At 45.7% G+C, this 23861-nt stretch overlaps 8 protein-coding genes across 8 annotated transcripts; 2 read left to right on the top strand and 6 right to left on the bottom strand.

The window, feature by feature from the left end:
* Positions 1-1480: 1480 nt before the first annotated feature.
* LAJ45_11456 (uncharacterized protein) lies at positions 1481-3730 on the top strand (the record flags this gene model as incomplete). Its single annotated transcript, XM_046120963.1, has 9 exons — positions 1481-1790; positions 1850-1929; positions 1998-2147; positions 2378-2399; positions 2477-2529; positions 2588-2755; positions 2815-3023; positions 3074-3507; positions 3564-3730. The coding sequence occupies 9 exons, from the start codon at positions 1481-1483 to the stop codon at positions 3728-3730; spliced, it is 1593 nt and encodes a 530-aa protein (XP_045965863.1).
* Positions 3731-4129: 399 nt separating this feature from the next.
* On the bottom strand, positions 4130-4524 carry LAJ45_11455 (uncharacterized protein; the record flags this gene model as incomplete). Its single annotated transcript, XM_046120962.1, has 3 exons — positions 4130-4273; positions 4348-4410; positions 4492-4524. 3 exons carry the CDS (start codon positions 4522-4524, stop codon positions 4130-4132), a joined length of 240 nt encoding a protein of 79 aa, XP_045965862.1.
* A 506-nt stretch (positions 4525-5030) lies between these two features.
* Positions 5031-5789, bottom strand: LAJ45_11454 (uncharacterized protein; the record flags this gene model as incomplete). The annotated part of the gene is made up of 5 exons (XM_046120961.1): positions 5031-5048; positions 5112-5347; positions 5408-5431; positions 5508-5668; positions 5755-5789. The coding sequence occupies 5 exons, from the start codon at positions 5787-5789 to the stop codon at positions 5031-5033; spliced, it is 474 nt and encodes a 157-aa protein (XP_045965861.1).
* Positions 5790-7373: 1584 nt separating this feature from the next.
* Positions 7374-8878, top strand: LAJ45_11453 (uncharacterized protein; the record flags this gene model as incomplete). Its single annotated transcript, XM_046120960.1, has 6 exons — positions 7374-7500; positions 7566-7741; positions 7816-8337; positions 8386-8437; positions 8497-8542; positions 8605-8878. The coding sequence occupies 6 exons, from the start codon at positions 7374-7376 to the stop codon at positions 8876-8878; spliced, it is 1197 nt and encodes a 398-aa protein (XP_045965860.1).
* A 3-nt stretch (positions 8879-8881) lies between these two features.
* LAJ45_11452 (uncharacterized protein) lies at positions 8882-9514 on the bottom strand (the record flags this gene model as incomplete). The annotated part of the gene is made up of 3 exons (XM_046120959.1): positions 8882-9045; positions 9107-9251; positions 9338-9514. The coding sequence occupies 3 exons, from the start codon at positions 9512-9514 to the stop codon at positions 8882-8884; spliced, it is 486 nt and encodes a 161-aa protein (XP_045965859.1).
* A 5612-nt stretch (positions 9515-15126) lies between these two features.
* On the bottom strand, positions 15127-15987 carry LAJ45_11451 (uncharacterized protein; the record flags this gene model as incomplete). Its single annotated transcript, XM_046120958.1, has 1 exon — positions 15127-15987. One exon carries the CDS (start codon positions 15985-15987, stop codon positions 15127-15129), a length of 861 nt encoding a protein of 286 aa, XP_045965858.1.
* A 490-nt stretch (positions 15988-16477) lies between these two features.
* LAJ45_11450 (uncharacterized protein) lies at positions 16478-17167 on the bottom strand (the record flags this gene model as incomplete). Its single annotated transcript, XM_046120957.1, has 1 exon — positions 16478-17167. The coding sequence occupies one exon, from the start codon at positions 17165-17167 to the stop codon at positions 16478-16480; it is 690 nt and encodes a 229-aa protein (XP_045965857.1).
* A 15-nt stretch (positions 17168-17182) lies between these two features.
* Positions 17183-17629, bottom strand: LAJ45_11449 (uncharacterized protein; the record flags this gene model as incomplete). Its single annotated transcript, XM_046120956.1, has 1 exon — positions 17183-17629. One exon carries the CDS (start codon positions 17627-17629, stop codon positions 17183-17185), a length of 447 nt encoding a protein of 148 aa, XP_045965856.1.
* Positions 17630-23861: the final 6232 nt, after the last annotated feature.

Below are 23861 nucleotides of genomic sequence, written 5' to 3'. Positions count from 1 at the left end.
GGGTGTTGACTGGTGTGGATCCGTTCACTCACCTAATCCCAGAGCCTTGTACCGGGGGTTATGGGTTAGTCTGAAGAACCATTTTTGGCGTATGATTGGTTGAAGCTGCAGAAAATGATACTTGGCACCAGAAAAAGTACTTGAATAGGCGCCCTCCATCTTTTACAATGCAACCTCCGAGACTGCAATTTGACTGCTGTTTGCACCCAGTTTCATCAGAAAATACTCCCCACAAGGGCTTATGAGCTCAAAATACTATTTAGAGGAAGCTGGGAGCCAGCGCTATTTTGCAGTTATTTTTTTGTATTTTTAGCAAAATATTTTGATTTTTGAGTGAAGATATATGAAAGTTCTTCAGACTTTTTTCCCCCATACAAATTTAGTGCGCTAAGGCCAGACCTGGCCGGTGTGATCGATGATAATTGGTGGCTCCCATATAAAATCCCTGCATTTTCAACCAATGAAGCAGAGTTCTTCAGACTAAGGGTGAACACCCGGTACATACCGCCAAAACTCGAAAAATTGGCTATCTCCGTCCAGGGACTACCGCTTGAATGATTGGTTGGATGGCATCGATCAACATCAGAAGTTTCCCATACAAGTAATTCTGATCTAGCTAATTTTTCGAGTTATGGCGGTACCTACAATACTGTACGTATTTTGAAAGATGTGGCACATACAGTCGCAACCTGATATGCCGGAACTCAATGCACCGGATCCCTTGAGACTATTAATTTTCCTACTGCAAAATCAATTTGCTATCCCGGATTTCCTTACGAATCCTTAAAATCTTGGCAATCCGGCATACCGAGTTGCGACTGTAGTCTGAATAAGGGTTAGGTTTCAATCCCAGCACTAGCCAGCCCGATATTTCAGTTACCCTACTAAGGAGTTCGTGAAAATAAGCGTTGCAACGGGGCGACTTTTGACGACATTTACTGAACGCCTGAGTACACGTGAATTGAATGTAGTCACAATCTAGACGCTATTTACTTATATGTACACAAAAATACCCATATGTAGGCACATGTAGGCACATGTAGTTCTCTTCATCTTTTTCAGTATGTACCACATGTCCAGTATCTACTCTAACATTGCCCTGCCCAGGGGTTTACTAAGTACATGTAGGTATGTGCATACATGTACTTCACACTTATACCGCGCTAGTGGTGGTTGACCAATGGTTGAATTTATGTCTTTCGTCCTTTGACATTTCATGCTCTCCTCCTCTTCTGCAACCACCACCACCACCACTACAACGCTCACCTTCTCGATCGACGTACTCCAACCCACGTTTTCTCGCGCCCTCTTAAGCCCCATCATTTTTTCCACGAGCTCTACTCATATATTTGATATTCATTTGCTCTGCCCCCTTCTATCCTATACGTACACAGACCGTTTCCCTGATACCAACCACGAACCGCGTTTTCCACCCAATCCAAAGGCTTAACTTTACCGGTACACCCCAGAAGTAGTTTCAATGACAGATGATTCTCCAGACCGCAGGAAGAGAAGCAAGTGGGACGAGACTCAGAGATCCAGCTCTAGTAGGGACAGAGTTGGTCACCATGGAGACCACCGGCCAGACGAAAGGGAAAGGTCTGTGAGCGGTCGTGGGGGATCTCGCTGGGACGACAGGCGTTCCCGTTCCCCGGCCTCGAACCCTTACACGTCTCGCCGAGAGGACCGCAGAGATGAGCGCCGGCGAAGTCGCAGTCCTCCCCCCACTCGTGATGCCACAAGCCCAAGCAGCAAATCTCCCGCCAAACCCGACCCTGCAGCTGCTGCTGGTATGCGCAGCAATTTCGAACTCGAATTCAAGCCTATGCTAATATATATATGTATCTAGCTGCCGCCGCCGCTCGTATTAATGCTTCAATTCAAGCCAAGCGGGGCATTCAGCACGTTGATGTCCCTCCAATTAGATCAGTACGGGCCGGCCACGTCTTTCCTTCCCATTCATCTCATCTCCTGAGTTCTAACCACGTTTACTTTAGCAGCAAAATGCTGGGAAATCGTCTAGCCCTCCTAGCACAACAACTTTCAACAGTGATATGTACATTGCCGATGGAGATTATATCAAAGACATAGAGGTTAATGACTTGCGCAATCGCTATACGCTGACAAAGGGTGCTACTCAGAAAATGGTAAACACTGATCCCCCCCAGGTTGTCCATTAGCTTTCGCTATTTCTGCTCATTTCATCTATCCTCCCCATCCACCCCCCTCAATTTTAATGAAAAGCGGTTACCATGGGGTTTTGCTTATGTATAGCTCAGCTTGGAGGAATCACGCAAAGCTGAAACAAGCATTGTGCAAGCAGTTTTGTGTAAACCCTTTTGTGTCTTGCCGCTGACTGTCATCCGTGCCTGTTTAGATAAAAGAAGAGACTGGCGCGGGTACGCCCCACTATCCCATTGTTGTATATTTACATCTTATTTCAGATTTGCTTGCTCATATTTTTTGGATATTCAAGATGTCACCACCCGCGGAGCGTATTATCCGGATAAAACTATGGCTACGCCACAGGCATGTTTATTCTTTCTAAAAAATTCCAGTTCTCTTGCTGATGATAACTGGGATACAGAACCCGCCCTTATATCTTCACATTACTAGCACGACGAAGGAAGGGTTGGAGAAGGCAGTCCTCAAGATTGAAGAATTAATGAAACAGGACCTTCCAAACCTTGTTGACGAGCGCCGATTCAAGCGAAGGGAACCACCAGAACCTGTTGAACGCGATGAGTACGGAAGGGTTAGTTCGGGGATATTTTTGTTTTCTGAGAAATTCTGCTGACGAAACGGGAACGGAAGCGTAAATGGCCCGAGGAAAGAATTCCTGTCGACTTAGAGCCTATTCCTGGATTTAACTTACGTGCAGCCGTCGTTGGCCACGGCGGGCAGTACGTCAAGCATATACAGCAAGAAACACGTTGCCGTGTTCAAATTAAGGGCCGTGGATCTGGCTTTATGGAACACGGCCTTGGCCAGGAGAGTGATGAACCCCTTTATCTTCACGTGACGTAAGAAAGCTCTATACAATGGTACTGATAACCTACTAATCGTGTATTAGTGGCCCTGACGCCCGCGAGGTCCAGAACGCCAAGGGTCTTTGCGAAGACCTTTTAACAGCTGTAAAACAACAGTATGAAGAGCACAAGAGCCAACCACAGCCAGCTCGTTTCCCCGGCTATGGCGGAAACAACTCACATGTTTATGTTCCATCTATGCCGAACAACCAGGGGCAAAGTCAAAACCACACTCAAGGTCACGGCCACGGCCACGGCCACGGCCACGGGCATGGCCATGGGCAAGGGCAAGGGCACGGGCAGAGTCATGGTCAGTCAGCATCGCCACCTCCAGCCCAGCAGTCTACACAACCAGTAGCCCAAGGAGTGCCAGGTGCTGCAGCAGTAGCTCCAGGAGCTAATCCATATGCTGCTTACTATGGAGGCGGGGCCGATCCTTACGGAGCGTTTGGGGGATATCAGGCGTATATGCAATACTGTGAGTATTACTAACCCCGATGTTCTATACAATCACTAATGTGGTTGACACCCAAGACCAAGCGTATTATGGTCAGCAGCAGCAGCAAGCCCCAGGAGCCTCCCCTTATCAGACAATGACCTCTGTAAGCTCGCCGCCACCACCGCCACCACCATCTAGCAACCCACCGCCGCCACCACCGCCGCCACCTTCTTACAATGCTGTTAGGCCCCCTGGCGTCTGAACTCTAGTTTTGTCTACTCTCTGCCTTCTGTAAGGGGCTATTTTCGATAAAGTATTTTCGCGCTACTCCCAAACATACCTCTTTTTTTCTTCCATCGAATCCCGGATCTCTTCGTTACAATGTCTTTTGTATACCTGATTGAAAAAAAAAAAAAATTGCAGAGCGAATCGTTCTATTGGTTATAGCGTGTTCTTGTTCTCATCCATCAAGCTCTTTTGATACAGTATCTGGTGTTAAGAGTTTGACAGTGACTCTTAAATAGAAATGGATCTGGGTATTAAATTCATTGCGGATGCATACTAATTATTCTAATGGGGAAAAGGGTAAAATGGAATCGATATTACTCCTATAGCCTCGTGTGATTTTCATACCAAGAACATTGTTAAAATGGGGGGTAAACTATGAAGAGGAAGATGACGGGTTCTGGTTTAACAAGGCATGTTCAATCGCTTTGGTTCGAGGTACAGCTTCCATGCCTGCTGCGACTGCTTCTGATCTCTGGCGTAGTTTGTTGGAGGCTAGCAGAAGAGTCTCTAACATTTTCTTTTTCATTCATCATTTAGCGTCATTATGCTATTCTCCTCTATACAGTTTGGGAGGTGTGTAGCATAACAAACCTTCGTGTTTGAGCTTGCTAGGTGTTCTGCACTAGATGTGCTTGTTGCCGCTTTGACAATTCTCTGGAATGCGACAATACAAGTTGATCTTGTTAGCCTTAGAGGATCGAATAATAGAGATGCTGAACAGACAGTTATCCTTACATCATCACCTAGCTGAATGTTAACTTGCGACATGAGAAATTTCTTCCCCCCGCCTATGATTGTTTTGGTGGCAAGGAGGTCAGGGTCCGCAATCCAAGGGCAGGGTAACCACCTCGTGATGTTAAGCATGCCGCATAAATACATACATGTATTCAAGGGAGGGTGAACCTATTAAGGAGATCAAGAAAATGTATTCGATGTAATTATGATACAGCTCAGTGATGAGTGTTTGGAAGGGAAAAAAAAATACAAAGCTGAACTGTTAACGCCCAAAATTCACCGACAGGCCCTATAGAAGACAATTGTGACCACATGTATATTCCTCCTGCCAGCGCCATAAGAAAGAAATAAAAGACATGAAGCAGAAGCGGAGAAACTGGAACGAATTATCCGTCTTTCAAAACATACTCATAATACTCGCACGGCGTGGGATAAAAGCTTCTTATAAAAAATGACCACCATATAGATAGCTATCCCCCACCCGTGTATTTGGCAAGCTCATACTAGAATCTGCTCAAGGAGAATGAGATTCGGCACACCTATGGTGCTGGGTTTTCCTGAAATCTAGAGTTAGAAGAGAAAAATTATTGGATTCTAGTCAGATTGGTTCGTGAACATACCCTAACAATATACTTGATTTTCTTATCGTAAGCAGCTCTATCTTTCCTAAAAAGATTATAGGCGTCTGCCTGAGCTGGGGATTCGGGATTTGGATCATCGAGAAGGTCTTGAATACCGAGGAGAATTTGTTTGATGGTGATGGCAGGCTTCCAGCCTTCTTCCTCGTTAAGTATGCTCAGGCACACAGTGCCTGAGGGATAGACGTTTGGGTGAAAAAGTGGAGGAACGAATTTACCTATATCAAATGAAAGGGTTAGCCGGAGAATCCAAATCATCGGATAGAGTGAGTGCCTACACTTTGGTGGCTTAGTAGGATATTCTGTTGCCCAAGCAATTAGTTATTATGGCTTTCTATCACGAGTCTCTCTTCACCTAATCGATGAGCTGAACTGTACCTTCCGGGAATATCATGTCAAGCTTGAAAAGTCCTCCTTCCCATATAGTCTTCTCCTTTCCAGGGACACCACAGCTCCACTTCATGAGGTCGAGTCCGCCGTTTGGACTCTTCGCAGGCTTGGCGAAGAATCCGAACGGATGGTCCTTACGCCATTGCTTCCTGGGGGTTAGAAAACATCATGTTAATACCAGGCAGAGCTGAAAAGGGTCCGAAGGGACCAAGATGCAGATAGTTAGATTATATACCTTTCTTCTTGTAGCCGATTGACACAAAGCGACATGATGGGATTGCTGAGAATACAGGTAAAAAGCGAGGCAGTAGTATTCAACGAAAACTAAGGGTTGTAATCAATACCCTACAGAGCAACCTGAATGTTTTTAAAGGCAATGAGGGTAGCGCTGGGAGTGGTGCTAGGGGATGCAGCTGTTGGTGTCGGAGTAGGTGCTCACTTCTTTCTCCCTCACGTCCTGAACCTCAAGGGTGACAGTTCCTGCTACAACTGACCTGATACATATTTCAAAATTAAAATACATAAAATAATGCTCTCATCTTTTTATAGTGATACCAAACAGTATTCATGACCTCATAGAAACTTCAGTGCTCTTATTAAAAATATTCATGCACAGCATATTTCTGACAATTGTAAACAGTCATGTGGCTTGAGACTAATGGTGAGGCGGTGCTAGGGTGTTAAAATATACATGTATCTACGTGTAGTTCTCTAATACATGTATACATGTAATTCTAGAGTATATAGCTAAGTATATGTTTAGTTATTATTATCCCATCGTTTTTAGCAAATTTTCAAAATTAAATATTTATTAAATGAATAGACGCCTTCCCGGGCCACTCGAACACCCCCCTCACTCGAACAGTTAACTTAAAAAAGAAAATATCTGCGCTGTAACCGGTTTCTGTACCTCTTGAATTGGGCTTCTCCACCAATAAGCATCAACTGTTCGAGTGAGGGGGGTGTTCGAATGGCCCGGGAAGGCGTCTATAAGGAGGACATTATCCACTTTTATAAAGAGCCTCACTACAAGTAGGTACAGAACCGCAGTATGCCAGTGGTGGGCAGTGGCACCAGGATAACTTGCCCACACATGTATTTATGTAGCTTTCTTAACCAGCCAATAAAAATGGTTTGCTTACATGGTCAGTGCGGGATTTGGCGCATATTATATATCTTCACTACATACATATAGGTAACGTTATAACTTTAATTCCTCTGCAAATCAATATACTACGGTACACTTCCGGGAGTACAGATTAAGTTCCAAAGTTTCTAATAGACTACGTCCATGTGTTTCGTGGTCCGCACTACCTACTCCAAGTTTCCTCGCCCGGACTAGTGGGCCCTGTTTTGATATCGCAGCGCCTTTGGCACAATTATGAGCGGGCATACTATTTTTCTTGAGTACAGGACAAAACGAAGTAAAATTAAGGAACATTGCACGAATTGTTTTCACGCAATCTTTGGACTACTAGTGCCTCACTTCGTACCTCTGTTCATACGCACTCCGCTTGCAAAACCGCTGTACTATCCAAATTATGTTATTACTCAAGTCAAACGTGACCTTCAACCCAAGAACGATCTATGTACTAGCGATGCTGGTAATTCTATGGGTCATGTGACTCGTTATTCTCAGGAAGCTTCGCGACTTATATGGGTCACATGATCTTTGGCATTATCGACAAAGGACATGGAGATTAGTAACCAGAAACTTGCATGTGACAGATGGGCCAAGGTTTCGTACCTCCAGGTCCCCTGCAACGGTGCGCAGTATTAACAACGGGGACTGCACCACATCGTTTCTTGTTCCTCATCCACAACGTATTTTTCCTCGTATCCCTTATAATCATCATGGAGCCTCAAAAGTCAGCCGGAGTGTCTTCTGAGAAGTTGGAACGAAGTCTTGAAAAAAAGCCTGAAATGACCCCTCCGACTCCTACCGTAGAGGAAGATTCTGATGATGACGATGAACTGGATGGTGAGATTCTCCCCATAAGCGGGTATAGGGACGGTTCGACTTATCTCATATACCTTACTGTATAGATTTTCTCGACGATTTCGAAACTCCTTCTATCCCAGCGACCCAGATGAGAGCGGTTAAAACTGAAGGCCAAGGTGCACCCCAGACTGATAATGGGCAACCATCGTCCCTTGACGATGATTTTGCTCGCCAGTTACAGCTCGGAATGCAAGACTTGCTGGGCGAAATACAGGACTCAGTATGTAGTCTTTATGTGTTTAAATATCGAATTCCGAAAGCACCTGTATTTTTAGGTTAACATGGTGTTCTCAGAAAGAGCTACAAGACCAATTTGAACACCTTGTAAAAGAGCTTAACGACGCCGCTACGGGAGGAAAGGCTACAACTTCGTCATCTTCCGCTCCAAAACCATTAAAAGCTCCTGCAAACTTTCAAGATCGCATTAAACAGACAATGGAGAGAATGAAATCGTCGGAAGCTGAGGTTGATGCTGCAGTAGCCGATTCTGAAGGAGACGATTTCCTCGCGGAGATGTTAAAGCAGATGCAAAGTGCCGGCGGGGATGGGGAAAGCGATGAGGATTTTTCAAAAATGTTGTTGACTATGATGGAGCAGCTGACCAGCAAGGAGATCCTCTACGAACCTATGCGGGAGTTGGCCGACAAGTACCCAGAATGGCTACGAAAGAATGAAGGAAAGGAGCCGAGCGAAGATATCGAGCGATACAGAGATCAATATCTAGTTGTTAAGGAGATTGTTGCCAAATTTGAGGAACCGGCTTATCGTGATGAAAATGATAAAGATAGAGACTACATTATCGACCGGATGCAGAAGGTTTGTGCTCTCACCTCCTTTACTTTCAATCTAATGATTTGACCACAGATGCAAGCTGCGGGAGCGCCACCCACGGAGCTGATGGGGGAAATGGGCCAAGGTCTTGATCTTCCCTCGGATATGGATTCAAATTGCACTATTTCATGAGGATAGTTATAGGGCACAACAAACAAAATCAAGACAGTTTGTTTGTAAACTATGAGTCGTACGTATATCAAGAAACCAGTGCGCGATACAAGCTTTAATGATTGTATTTTGGGAATAAAGCGGCGCAGGAAACAAACTTATTTGGGATAATATTGTGTTGTGCAGGTTTCGAAACCTCACATCTCACAAAAGCCTAAAGGCTCAATTCGGTGACTACACCAACCCGATGGATACAGATATAGACGAGAATGAAGCAAAGGGAATCGCAGGACCATTTATCCATACGCCTCAAGTAAAGAGAGAGAAAAAGCAAGAAAAATACAAATACTCTAAAATACCAAGTAAACACAATGTACAATTAATATCAGGATGCCGAGCCCACTCCTATAATTAGAGTTCAAGTAACAGAGGATGACAATGTTACGTTAACTCGATCATGCTCTTTGATGGAATCGTCAATAACGGCATGATCAAAGTCTAGATCCAACTGAGAAAGCATATCCTCGAGCTCTTCTCCCTCACGCTCGATTAGCTGGTCGAAATCATCATCCTCATCGATACCTGTAATTTCAAATTAATATGAAGGTATAAGATCTAGACTTGTTATCATAATGGTTTATACCGGAAGCGTGATATGGGAGTTCATAATCCTGTGTCTCCTCAACTTCAAACTCCTCTTCCTCATATATTGTTGATATTGTTGCAGCAGCTCTAGCTTGTGTCGCTTCCCACCTCTTCTGTTCAGACACAAATATTAAACGCATCATCTATGCCAAGACTTATTAGAGAAGGGTTCAGAAATTGCCTGTGAAGAACAAGATATGACAAGACAGAGAAGAGTATTAGATGTTACCTCATCTTCTCCGCCCCTTGATTTTATGATCTTATCCTCGCGCCCTCTTCTGACTTTTTTCAAAAACAAATTATGCCGCGTCTCACGTCCTTTCTCACGGGAGACAAATATAGGTACCGGCTTAAAAAGCCGTTTTGGTGCGAGAAAATCCGGGGATGAAGGCGGCGATGGGAGCATCTTGGGAATAAACATCCCACTGATAGTATTTTGAGGGCGTGAGGATAAGGGTGAAGATCGGGAGGGGGTAAATAGGAGTGGTATGGCGGGGCTTTTACAAGGAGTGGTAGGCGTAAGAATAATGTTTGATCCGTGAGTGAAATCCACGGTAGGGGCCATTTTGGGGGGGATTGGGTGACTTTGATGTAGTAACGGTGGAGATGGTAGCGGTATCAGTTTTAATTGTAGGGTACATGTACTTCTAGGTGAAATAGTGTAACGGGCTAAGGGAAAGGAATGAAAGGACGCGTTAAGGAACGCGAACTACTAGTCGCGTGTAAAGGTTATTACTAAGCGGAAGTGCATACATGTACTCAGACCAGAACTGTGCTGCGCTTAGTATAAGTCAAGTCTTTTCCTAGCCATTCATCGAAGGTGACTTTGAAATAGAAAGTTTAGTAAGCCTAAGATTTCTGGTAAAACGATCAGAGCAAAAAGAGATTAACTCTTCTAGCTCACTCCCAAACTGGTGGGATCGAGCCATTTACTACATCTAGTGCTCTAATCAACTGTGATAATTAAATATGCTCTATTAATTCCCCGATTGAGCTTGAACTATTGATTACATTTCTTAGATGATTATTTGCTTAGATACACCTGCTAGTCAAACTTGTGATAGAATTGAAAAATTATAATTGGCAAATTTACTATCAAAATGAAGTCACTGAAATTGTTGAAGTTACAACTAAAAACTGAATAAAAAATAAGCAAATCTGATAATAAATCAAAATTATAACAATTGCCGCAGGAAAAAATATATTATTCAGCCTATGTTAAAACTTTCTTACTAAATCAAAATTTATTTACGTTATTAGCTCGTTTGATAAATTTAAATTGATGAACTCTTACTTACCGTTTATAGGAACTTTTGATATTTTGTTCAATTATTATGTATATATAGATACAATTGGTTTTCAGCCTTCGACCACTTAGGAAAATGAAATCAACTAATTTCGTCCAAATATGATAGGTCATTTTGGAAATATAATATATTAACAGAAACTAATATATTATATGTATTTTAAACTCACGTATGACTAGCCAACTGAATTGTTAGGTGGAGATTCCCAGATCGCTTCCAACTACACCGTCAGCTCCACAACTGGCAATACTCCAAGTTCTAAGTCAACTTTCATCTCTACCTCTACCTGTACCCCCTCCTCCGACTCTCCTACCTGCTTTTATATTGATATATATATCAGGAACCCGTGCATGTATTCAGGAGATACGGGAGCCTGAGGCTTGGGAGACACCCCAACAACTTTAATTCTCTGTAAGCGGTTAGCCCGTTCAGAGGCCTCTCGGGCCTTCGCTAATGCTCAGGAGGCTCTTGCGATGCTCAAGCATACCCGTTCAGCACTCTTCAGAGCCTGCATTCATCATATACAGTTAAACACTCGAGGCTTCGTAACGCCGATACGATTGCTTCCTGTGCATTTCAAACGCTCCGGGAGATTCGATATCACTGCATCGAATCTGTAGAGATCCTCTGGAGCACGATTCTTGCCTACAGCTCCCCGAACGGGTTTCTTCATTTAGTTTAGTATCGCGAAACTTCAAGGGGTTGTCCCAACCTACTAGAAAACCTTTTAGAAGACTTACCGAACCTCACACTTATTACCACAAGATTACTAGAACGAGTCAAGATCGCGATTCATACTCTCACGCTCTCTCCTGAGGGCTTATCAGGGCAACTATTGATTTCCTGTTGCTTTTCCTCGCCCGGTCACTTTCTCCCATGCTCTCCAGAGGGACCACTAATCACTAATGTGTTATTATGAGCTAGTTAAATCCATGCCCCACCCTCCCATGCTCTCCAGAGGACCTACCAAGCCTTCTTATGGTCTCCCGACCCTATTCTTGGTACTGACACTATCTCTTAAGGTCTCCTGGGCCTCGTCAAATTATCAAACTTCTCCCCTGTCAAAGCATCGTCAGAGGCATTTGTCGAGGCTTCTTGAGCCTTTGCAGCGCCCAAATCCCTCCCCGTCGCCACCTGATTTTCTGAGGTATCATCAGTCCTCAAAAAATATAGCTCGGTCCTACTGAGCCTTCCGGGAAGCTTTAACGTCCTTCCATGCCGCGATGTCTGCTGCCAACTGCACATCGTTCTCTTCCATTCCAACCTTGGATATCACCTCTCGTGTGACTCATAACTCCTCAATATACAGGCTTATCAGTCTCAGTCAATTGAATTCGCATCTTAGGTTCTATATCTTATCTTGAATGTACTCTCTTATTACATACAGAGTCCCCAGCTGATTTTCCTCTGTTCTTCTTCTCCACGTGTTGAATATTCTGGTGTACGTTACTAGGCAAAAGTTAGTATGTCGGGACTCCTAAAGAACTTGATAAACCTTACACAGGATATCGGTATTCTGGCTGCGGTTAAAGTGCATTCGTTTCACATAATTGCCCATTGTCCAAAATCGCAAAACAAACCAATTAGCAGTGCAAACTAGACAGATGAATTCCGGGGATATATCATCTACGAATTTAGGCTTCTTCGCTCCACGCATCTTGTCACCTTTGTAATATTTTAGAAATATTACTTGTACAATATCTGGGGCCCAAAAGTGTTCATGACCTGTCTAATAGCTGTTAGACCCTTATATAGGCTGCTTGAGCCTTTGAAATTGCCTATAAAGCCCCATAGCACGTTGAAAGGAGCTCTTACGGGATAGTTGTCAGGGTCACTAATGAAACGATCATTCTCGACTAGATGGTTAACTTTGTCAGCTCTCGTCTCTGGGGTTGTTAGGTCCTTCAAGTCATATAAGAGGCCTTTTGCGACAAAGTCTTTGATTGCAAACACAAGGTGCGATCTCACCCGTAAACTTGCGATTTGAACCTATGAATAATTAACACAAAACTAACAAGCCTACTAGGAGGCTTGATCAGCTCTTACCGCACTCTTCGCGCTGTCAATTAGGATTATATTTGTATTAAAATGAACGTTCGCCTCCGACCAAAATCGCTGGACTTTAACGGTAAGAGATTCAGGCGTTGGCCAAGGATCCTCAAGTAATGTATGCCGCGAGAGAAGTTCCTTAGCATACCTGATAATCGGCTTTGCCTCCGCTGGCACGTGCCCCCTGTCAGAGCTGTAAACTGACTCTGGCGCTGGTGTGGTACATGCTTGCGTGTGTGGGGTTGCACAATAGTGCTGAGAAGGCGGAGGTGTACGTTCAATGTAATGTTCATTTCGCAATATACTAGACGAGTGAAATGAGGTGCTTGGTGATGTAGACGCGGGCTCGGAAGCTGTGGAAGCCCTGCTCATGGCTCGGGAGGGAGTTCCCGACCTTTTTGAAGTAACCATCGTACGGCTTCCATACTGCCTGGTGTTATCACCTTATCCGCAACCTATGGGTTGTGGTTAATACCTATACTGTATTAACTCCTACGGAAGATGAAACAATTGCTTCAGCTGCTGTGCAACTAATTCTTCTCCTAGAGGCTGCAATAGCCCTAGCGGAGGCTACGGGAGCCTCCCTTGGCCTCTTACCAGCACGAATTCCCTGGCTGTGTACTGACGGTGCCCGTGGTGGTGGTACCCATGGTGGTGGTGCCTGTATAAGCCGTGCTCGTATTGGTGGAGGTGGTGGAGACACCATTCGTTCAGATAAGGGCATCACGGGTAGGGTATTTTTGTCCCCGCGCTCTTCATAGTCGTTATAATCGTCCTCATAGACATCTACCTCATCCTCCTCCGCAACTGGGTAACCATCGAAGTCAATCCATGGCTGTGGGCTTTCTAAAACGTTGTTTACCAATATTTAGCCACCGGGCGAGCTCAATGGGCCATCTAGATAGCCTGAGGGGCCATGAAAGGAATCTTGGTTGGTATCCAGCTCTGTAGGTGATCCCGTCCTCACACTGCTAGCGACACTTGAAACACTCATCGCCTCCCTAAGCCGTTTATTAACGGAGGTGGAGATAGTAGTATTGGTTGTACCATATCGATCGTCAATGGCACGTTAGGCGGTCCTTTGCCTTTGGGAAGTCATGATAATGTTTGTAAGGAAAAGAATGGTGAAGTAGGCACTGGAGAATGCTTCTGAGGCTCACTATTAATACAGTATGCTTAGCAACCTCTAATATTCTTTTTTTTTCTCTTAGTTGGCTAGGCTATATAGAGTCATCCAAATGCTTGGCGAGCAAAAAGCTCTGAATTTTCTTGGGCTGAGCTATACCACTTATAGTCACCCGCCTATCGTCTAAAGGTTTAGGAAGACTTTTGACCCGGCAGTGAACAAAACGCGGTAGGAAACACAAATCTTATAAGTAATAATAAATGCTAAAATGAGGCGACTAACACTAAAACAGATAAGAAAGTCTAAAAAAGCAGCTGCACCAGAAATAGAAAAAGAAAAAAACTGCCTAACAAGCTTTGAAGAAGGCTTCTCAAGCCTTCTCTAGCCGAAAATCCGTGTAGCGCTCTCACCAAATAGATAAGGTAAGCTAATTCCAAAACAGATATAAAAAGCCTAAAAAGACAACTACACTTACCAGATACGGAACTTAGCTAACAAAAAAGATAAAAACAGATCAACAAACCAATGATCCCCCAAGAAGGCTCTTCGAGCCTTTCAAATAGCTTAAAATGCCGCCCCTAGCTAGCATTAACAGTTACCGTCATCGTCATCCTCATCGTCGTTGCATTCTACTTGTAACGGGGGCAGACTATCCATGTATCGCTAGAATCCAATAGAATAGATGTGGCCGTGCAAGATAGAAATCAGGTGCAGATTTATTCAAAGATACTATCGCTAGAACTCAATAATCTTTAAGGGCTCTGCTACCGATAATTTCTAGGTTCAGATGAAGATGAGGATGAGGATCCGGACAGTTGGGCGGGAATGATCCTGAGTACTTATACTCCAAAGGACTCTATTCTCTGCTCCTACTTCCTTACTAAGTTCCAGTGTTGCCTCTTAGCGGAAAGGAAGCAATACCATCGCTACCCCGCTTCTCTCTAAGCGTCAGCGAGTTCTTCCGGTTCCGAAGGCAACCACCCTTAGTCAAAGCCTTTGTAACACCTGCAGTCTTTGTTGCCACACAACTGGGGCCTGCATGAATGAGCTGCCGCTCAGGTGTAAGCTTAATCATTGCTGTAGAGCTTTCGCTTATTGTAGACTTTCTAGGCATAATCCCTTCCGTTACCGGCGGACTTCCAATGGTCAGAGGATGTAGAGGATCGCCGAGCACTCAGAGCTTCACTCTGGCTGGCCTTCTAATCATTGGCGAGGCACAGACTCGTCAGTCATTGCTCCCATGAATAGATTCTTTTCCTAGCGCTCAGAATGTAGTTACTCTGACAACTGGTAGCTAACCACACTGCCGGTACTTGCATGTCACTGTGCAACTGGCTTCTAACAATAACTCTCAGCATGTAACCGGGCCCTGTGTGTACTCATACACCAGACAGTTGAAATGGCTCCGTTACACTACTCCCCTCTTCCAGGATCTTGGTCTCCGAGATCTATAATCTGTATCTATTTATCTATGCAATACTATATGACAAGGAAACTCCTTTGGTGTGGAAGGGGACGAGAATGTTAAAGGAGATGCTACTGGCCTTGAGCCCTCTTGTCTCTGGGCTTCTTGGGATACCTCATATGGAAATCTCGGAGGGCTTCTTCAGCACTCTTTCTGAGATGCTCCCAGGGTTCCCATGTAGCATCCTCATTCTCATAACCTTCCCATAACACCAAGTATTCCACCCTTCTCCTCTTCTTATTGACTCGGCTATCGGCTACTTCCCGGACGATCCAGTTCTGTTCTCCTGCAATTTCCTCAGGTTCCGGTGGAGGAACTCTTCTCTCAGGGTCTAATAGCGCTCTGTAGGGTTCCAGGAGAGAGACATGGAAGACAGGGTGGATTCCCATTTGCGGGGGAAGAGAGAGCTTGTAGGCACGGGTACCAATAGCTTCTAAGACCTTGAAAGGTCTCATCTTCTTCTGATCCAATTTTCCCAATGGCCGCTTTGTTTGCACATTGCGCCGGTCTAGCATAACTTCATCTCCGGGCTTAATTTCAGGCGGTGCCAGGGCATGTGCATCATACCACCGGGCCATCCTTAGTCTAGCCTTTCCCAAGCTTGCATTCATAGCCTGCCAGATAGATTCCCATTGAGATACCATGACCTCGCTTGCTGGATTGTTCCATTCAACACCTTCCTTTGGGACCGGCCAATTGGTCCTGGGTTCATATCCATAGTTGGCATAGAAAGCCGCCGCTTTGGTGGACTCAGAGACCGCTGAGTTGTATGCATACTCTGCCAAAGGCAAGAGGTCCGCCCAGTCATCCTGTTGATATGAACAATAACTCCGCAAGTAATGTTCCAGGGTCTGGTTAACTCTTTCTGTCTGGCCGTCCGTTTGGGGGTGGAAAGAAGTAGACATCTTCAGCTTCACATTGAGGAGGCTCATGAGAGATTGCCAAAAGTGAGAGATGAACCTGCTATCTCTGTCCGAGACTATGTCATCAGGTAACCCATGGTGTAACGGGGGTCTATGAACGTAGGGACTATAGTGCCAAGGAATACAACCGAGGCGAGGACGTGGCAATAGGTATTCAGGACTATGGGCTATGGAGTGGCTCTACCTAGTATGACAACTAGTTGAACCCTATTACGAGGCGTAGAACAAAAGCAGTATTCGTTGAGGTAGATACAGCAGGTTCCGTGAAGAGAAGAGGAAAGGAAGGAAAACATGAAAAGGCACGAGACAACCCCCCCTTATATATCCAACTCCTAGTCCGTTGATGACTAATTTCTTGCGTAACAGAAACCGAAAGAACATAACAGAAAACCCATTACAAATCATAGTCCAACTGCACGATTCCTCCTCTTCACAACCCAATCTATCACCTTAGCCGAAATATAATATTGCCGTTACAGACTACGCCCCCCTCTAAGGCTTACCTCCTGGTAGGCTTAGGTTTCCGTGGATAGCGTTCATGGAACCGTCGAACAATATCAGGTGAATGCTCAAGGTCCGATAGCGGTTGCCAAGAGGCATAATCATATCCAGTGTATCGTACCAGATACTCAAAGCCACCCCTTCGTTTCCTAGAGTCCACAATATCCTCGACTTCCCATTCTTCCTCCCCTTCGATCGCAACAGGAGGTGGTGGTGACTGTTGTTGACCAGGTAATGGATTACCCGCTTCAGGTGATAACAATGAAACGTGGAATACCGGATGGATCTTCATAGAGCGGGGAAGCTCTAGCTCATAAGCATAGGGGTTGACGATTCGTTTGATGCTGTAAGGACCAATCCGTTTCCAATCAAACTTCTTGGAGGGTCGCTTTGTTAGAAGGTGGCGGGTCGACAAGAAAACTTTATCTCCGATATGATAACGAGGGGCAGGAGAACGATTTAGGTTAGCCGACTCCTCTTGTATCCTTTGCGCCCGAAACATTTCGCTCTTCAGAAACTCCACCATGTCCTTCATCTCTTTTGCAATACTGTTGGCTTGATCTTCCGCTGTCGTTTTACCATGTTCCAAGGGACCAAAAGTAATCCTGGGATTTCTTCCCGAGTTGGCATAGAAAGGAGAGACTTTTGTTGTTTCCGAAATATGGTTATTTGTTGCGAATTCAGCCATTGCCAACAGTCGGGCTCAATCATCTTGCTGATAGGAGACATAGCTTCGGAGGTATTGTTCCATTATGGCATTGATCCTTTCAGTTTGTCCATCGGTTTGGGGGTGAAATGCGGTGGAGAATCGTGGAGATATTTCCAGGCGTTTGCAAAGCGATTTCCAAAATTCCGCAACAAATTGTGTTCCTCTATCGGACACAACCATATCAGGTAGTCCATGTAGCTTCCAAACATTATCGAGATATAGCCTTGCTACTTCCTTCGAGTCCACCTCTTTAGTTGTTGGTATTAGATGTCGCATTTTGGTTAATCTATCAACAACAACTAAGATCGCATTGTAACCATCACTCTCCGGAAGGTCGGTAACAAAATCCATTGAGACATCCGTCCATGGTCCATCGAGTATTGGCATGGGACGAAGTACCCCATAAGGCGCATTACGTGGTGCCTTGCTACGGACACACATATTGCAATTCCTAACATATCGATCGACATCTTTTCGCATTTGTGGCCAATAATATTCCCGACTTAAGAGTTCCAAAGTCTTTGCTCTACCCGGATGGCCTGCTGATACTTTATCGTGATGTTCTTGTAGGAGCCACAGCCGGAGGTCATTATCATTTGGTACATAGAGTGTAACGGGGGCAGCCTATCTATGTATCGCTAGAATCCAATAGAATAGATGCGGCCGTGCAAGATAGAAATCAGGTGCAGATTTATTCAAAGATACTATCGCTAGAACTCAATAATCTTTAAGGGCTCTGCTACCGATAAATTGTCTACTCGAAGATGAGGATCAGGTCAGTTGGGCGGGAATGATCCTGAGTACTTATACTCCAAAGGATTCTATTCTCTGCTCCTACTTCCTTACTAAGTTCCGGTGCTGCCTCCTGGTGGAAGGGAAGCAATACCATCGCTACCCCGCTTCTCTCTAAGCGTCAGCGAGTGCTTCCGATTCCGAAGGCAACCACCCTTAGTCAAAGCCTTTGTAACACCTGCAGCCTTTGTTGCCACACAACTAGGGGCCTGCATGAATGAGCTGCCGCTCAGGTGTAAGCTTAATCATTGCTGTAGAGCTTCCGCTTATTGTAGACTTCCCAGGCATAGTCTCTTCCACTACTGGCGGACTTCCAATGCTCAGAGGATGTGGAGGATCGCTGAGCACTCAGAGCTTCACTCTGGCTAGCCTTCTAATCATTGGCGAGGCACAGACTCGTCAGTCATTGCTCCCATGAGTAGATCCTCTTCCTAGCGCTCAGAATGTAGTTACTCTGACAGTTGGTAGCTAACCACACTGCCGGTACTTGCATGTCACTGTGCAACTGGCTTCTAACAATAACTCTCAGCATGTAACCGGGCCCTGTGTGTACTCATACACCAGACAGTTGAAATGGCTCCGTTACACTACTCCCCTCTTCCAGGATCTTGGTCTCCGAGATCTATAATCTGTATCTATTTATCTATGCAATACTATATGACAAGGAAACTCCTTTGGTGTGGAAGGGGACGAGAATGTTAAAGGAAATGCTACTGGCCTAGAGCCCTCTTATCTCTGGGCTTCTTAGGGTACCTCATATGGAAATCCCGGAGGGCTTCTTCAGCACTCTTCCTGAGATGTTCCCAGGGTTCCCATGTAGCGTCCTCATTCTCATATCCTTCCCACAGCACCAGGTATTCCACCCTTCTCCTCTTCTTATTGACTCGGCTATCAGCTACTTCCCGGACGATCCAGTTTTGTTCTCCTGTAATCTCCTCAGGTTCCGGTGGGGGAACTCTTCTCTCAGGATCTATTGGTGCTCTATAGGGTTCTAGGAGAGAGACATGGAAGACAGGGTGGATTCCCATTTGCGGGGGAAGAGAGAGCTTGTAGGCACGGGTACCAATAGCTTCTAAGACCTTGAAGGGTCCCATCTTCTTCTGATCCAATTTTCCCAATGGCCGCTTTGTTTGCACATTGCGCCGGTCTAACATAACTTCATCTCCAGGCTTGATTTCAGGGGGTGCCAGGGCATGTGCATCATACCACCGGGCCATCCTTAGTCTAGCCTTTCCCAAGCTTGCTTCATAGCCTGCCAGATAGATTCCCATTGAGATACCATGACCTCGCTTGCTGGATTATTCCATTCAACACCTTCTTTTGGGGCCGGCCAGTTGGTTCTGGGTTCATATCCATAGTTGGCATAGAAAGCCGATACTTTGGTAGACTCAGAAACCGCCGAGTTATATGCATACTCTGCCAAAGGCAAGAGGTCTGCCCAGTCATCCTGTTGATATGAGCAATAACTCCGCAAGTAATGCTCCAGGGTCTGGTTAACTCTTTCTGTTTGGCCGTCCGTTTGGGGATGGAAAGAAGTGGACATCTTCAGCTTCACATTGAGGAGGCTCATGAGAGATTGCCAAAAATGAGAAATGAACCTGCTATCTCTGTCCGAGACTATGTCATCAGGTAACCCATGGAGTCTCCAGACTTCCTTCAAGAACAACTTAGCCAAATCTTCCGTTTTGTTGAGTGTAGGAAGTGGGATGTAATGTGCCATCTTTGAGAAGCGGTCCACTATTACCCAGATCTTTGTAAACCCATTGGATTCCGGTAATCCCACAATAAAGTCCATAGAGATGGAAGTCCATGGCCGATAAGGTATCTCCAGTGGTTGGAGCATACCGAACTTCTTATGTCTTGAGGTTTATTCCTCTGGCAGCTGTCGCAGCTCCGGACATATTCCTCAACATCTTTATCCATGTTGGGCCAAAAGAAGTTGTTTTTTACCCGCTCTAATGTCTTGAACTGACCGAAATGGCCCGCCACTTTAGAGTCATGGGTATCGGTCAGGATATCCATCTGGAGCTTCTTGTCTTTGGGAATATACCATCGATTCTTGTAGAAGATGAGGCCGTCCTTGACAGACAAGTTCTGGTCCAAGTTTGGTTTCCTTTCAACCAGGGAGCGGTGCAGTTCCTGCCAGATTCCATCCTCTTTAGCTGCCATACATAGGCGCTCTAAGAATGTGTTCTGCAATTGATTCACCCTGACAGCCGCTAGCTTAACAGGATCCAAAACCAATTGACCTGGCCTAAAAAACATCTGTGGCTCCGGCCGCAAGGTTTCACTCCCCTCTTCAGGGCGGTGATCCCAACGCCTTGATAGCACATCAGGTTTGCCATTCCTTTCTCCCGGTCTGTAGACAACTTTGAAATTGTAGCCTGCTAGGTCCTCAGACCATCTAGCTTGCCGCCTAGTGAGAACCTTGGTAGAGTTGAAGTACTCTAAATTCTTGTGGTCTGTGAAAACCGTGATCTCCTGCTCGCAACTCTTGAGCATATGCTCCCATTCCCGGAAAGATGCTACAATAGCTCCCATTTCCTTATCATGAATGTCATAGTTGATCTCAGCCGGGGAGAACTTCTTAGAATAGAAAGCTACCGGGTGTAGTTTCCCATCTTCCCCATACTGAGAGAGCACCGCTCCTTTGGCAAAGTCACTGGCATCAGTTTCGACCACAGTTCTTCTGCTAGGGTCAAAATGGAGAAGGATTGGAGCGCTTGTGAATAGCCTCTTGAGTTCCTCAAATGCTTGTTCACAGGCTGCGGTCCAATACCATTTCTTGTCATTTTGCAAGAGGTCGGTCAATGGTTTGCAAACTTTACTGAAGCCTTCAATAAAGCGGCGATAGAAGTTTGCAAATCCCAGGAAACCTTGCACTCCCTTAATATTTCGGGGTACTGGCCATTCCTGAACCGCCTCTACCTTGTCCTCTGACATAGATACTCCCCTTTCCGAGATGTGGTAGCCAAGATATTCTACTTCTCGGACATGGAAGGATGTCTTGCTGATGGAGGCACACAGTTTTGCTTCTCTGAGCTTCTGTAGAACCTTCTCAACCAGCCTTTCATGCTCTTCCTCAGTCTCTGAGTAGATGAGGATGTCGTTGATATAGACAACCACTCCTTCATCCAGTAGTTCCTTTAGCACATCATTGATCATTGCCTGGAAGGCGGAAGGGGCGTTGCATAGACCGAATGGCATCACATTGTACTGATACAGTCCATAGCGGGTTCTGAAAGCGGTTTTCCACTCATGACCTTCTGCTATCCTGATCAAGTTGAAGCCATTCTTCAGGTCTATCTTTGTGAAGATCTTGGCTTTGAACAACCTATCCCTGAGCTCACTCATGATAGGCAGCGGATACTTGTCCTTGACAGTGACCTTGTTCAACCCTCTGTAATCAACACAAATTCGCCATGTCCCATCCTTCTTAGGTATGAACAATATGGCCGCCGCTGCTGGGCTGCTAGATCTAGAGATTTTTCCTAAAGACAACTCTTTGTCCAGGTACTCTCGGAGGGCTTTCAGCTCTGGAGCGGAACATGGGTATAGTGGGCCAAATGGGGGAGCGGTACCAGGCAAGAGGTTGATCTTCAGATCATTTCGGGAGTGTGGAGGCAGCTCCTGTATCTTTCTTGACTGAATACGTCGGCCCATTCCCTATAGCGAAGAGGTATCCTCTCAGAGATATCTCCTCCATCCTCATCATGCCATACTGAAGCGGCCAGTTGATACACTACATCTTCTTCCTCCATCAGTTGGTATGAAGAGATTAGTTCAAACTTGATCGCTGCTGGGAGACAGTTCTGCTTGCAGTAGTCACTTCGCCAGCTTATGGTATTGAGTTCCCAATTGATATCCGGGTTGTGCTTCCTTGCCCATGCAATTGGCAGGTAACCTGATATTCCTTCTTCCAAAGTAGCCACTTCCCATCGGAGTGTCTCCTTATGATCTCCCATGTTCATGTGGACTGGGTGAGTGTAATACTCTCCTCCGCCCATCATGACATCTCCTTGAGCATCATACATTGTCAGAGGTTGATCTCGCCGCACTAAGGGAACTCCATGCTTCCTGACAAAACTCTGGTTGAGGATTGCTCCTGTACAACCGGTGTCAAAGAGGAATGTCCCTTGGGCGTCTTCAACTTTGTTCTTGACCGTCCATGACAGTTCTGCTTTCAGTATTGGCCTCTTGCCATGTACTGGTAAGGATGGAAGCTTCTGTTCCATTCTTCTTTGCTTCTGTGCGGGTTCTGGGCTTGATTCTCTTTGTCTTTTCTCCATTGCTAATAGCTGCGGGCACTACTAAGATCAAAAGATCCTTTGGTTCTATTCCCAAGCAATAATATAGCAAGTGTATTGTGTGGAAGTCTGGTAGCGGGCTGGAAGTGTCTTTGTAGCAAATGTAACTTTGGCAGAGCACTTACAGACCAGCTGTTTCGGGTCATAAACCCATCCTCAGAGTGCTTGGAAACAATCAAATAGGCGAAAAACACAAAAATTTATTCAAGAGAAAACAAAGAAATCGAGACCCAAAAGAAAACTAGTAAACATAGACTCTAAACAGACATTTCTACCAGATGATTTCATTGTCCGAGTCTTGCTCAGGCTGAAAGACGAAATCTTCTGTCACCTCTGGGAGTACAACAAGTGGTTCCTCTGCTACAACCGCAGCCACTTTAGCTTTCTTCTGAGGATTGGTCTTCCCATTTCCTCGTTTCCGCTTTTGTACCCTCACTGCTGCCACTCGGACTACAGTAGGTTCCCTGGACCAACAGTCGGTCCATTTGTGTCTGGACTTGCCGCACTATTGCACAAGTCAGTCTATGTACTCTACCAATAGGGAGTACCGGAAGGTCATACCTTCAAGCATACTTCTGCTTTCCTTCTTTCTTCTAGGATATCCCCCGGGATACCCTTCAGCTCCACCGCTTTGTCCTTGGAACTGGTTTCCTTCTGAGGTTTGGAGGAGCTTGCAGCTTCTCTCTTCCTCTTGGGATGCCGTTCCTTCTCAGCAGGGGGATCTCTCTTGGTCCTGGCGGGTGTTTTCTCAGCGGCTACCATCTGGTACCTCTCATGGGTGTGTCCTAGCTCTCTTAGAGCAGCTATCCGCTCCATCAAGGACTTGGGCTTGGGGGTAAAGAGAGCCCAACTCATGCCTAGGTCCGGAAGGAGGGAGCTAAGGATCTTATCATCCACTAACTGACCCTCGTAGCCAGTCTTCCACATCAGCTGAATAATGCTATTCAGGAAGGAGTCTATTCCTCCCTTAGCTGTGTGGGTAAGGGTATTCCATTGGGCTACCGCATCATCCCTAGAGATGGCTTCACCAAAGGCTGCTCTGAGAGCATCCACAAAGGAATCCCAGCGCTTCCATCTCTCATCCAACACCACAGGCATCCCAGCTACCCGGTTGGCAGAAGCTTGGTCAATAGAGTTGTGGTAAGCTTCATACCACTTGACCGGAGCATCTCCTTCCATCAGGTTGCCAGCATATCGGATCCTGACCTCTTCAGAGGTAAAGGACTGGCCCTCAATGGAGAAGACGTTCTCACATTGCCGGATGAAGGTCTCCACGTTGTCTGCTTTGCCATTGAACTTGGCCGGAGGGGGTGCTTTGGGTTCTCGGGCCCTAGAGGCAGCGGAGGGGTGTGAGGGGGCCGGAGGTCTCATGAACTGTGCCATGGAGGCCAGGAGTTCTTTCTGTTGCCTCTCCAACTTCTTCCTGAGGTACCTTCGCCATCCTCTCCTGTCACCATCCTCAGGCTCCGAGTCTGAACTGTCTGAGTCCCCTCCTGGGTTGGGAGCACCGCCAACTGGGGGGACAATTCCATCTCCTCCACCATTACCCGCTGGTTCTGGGTTCTGGTTTTCTC

Source organism: Morchella importuna (genome assembly GCF_003444635.1).
Source record: "Morchella importuna strain M04M26 chromosome Unknown Morimp01GS068, whole genome shotgun sequence".
NCBI classification, from domain to species: Eukaryota; Fungi; Ascomycota; class Pezizomycetes; order Pezizales; family Morchellaceae; genus Morchella; species Morchella importuna.
This window is presented reverse-complemented; position numbering and strand designations above follow the sequence as displayed.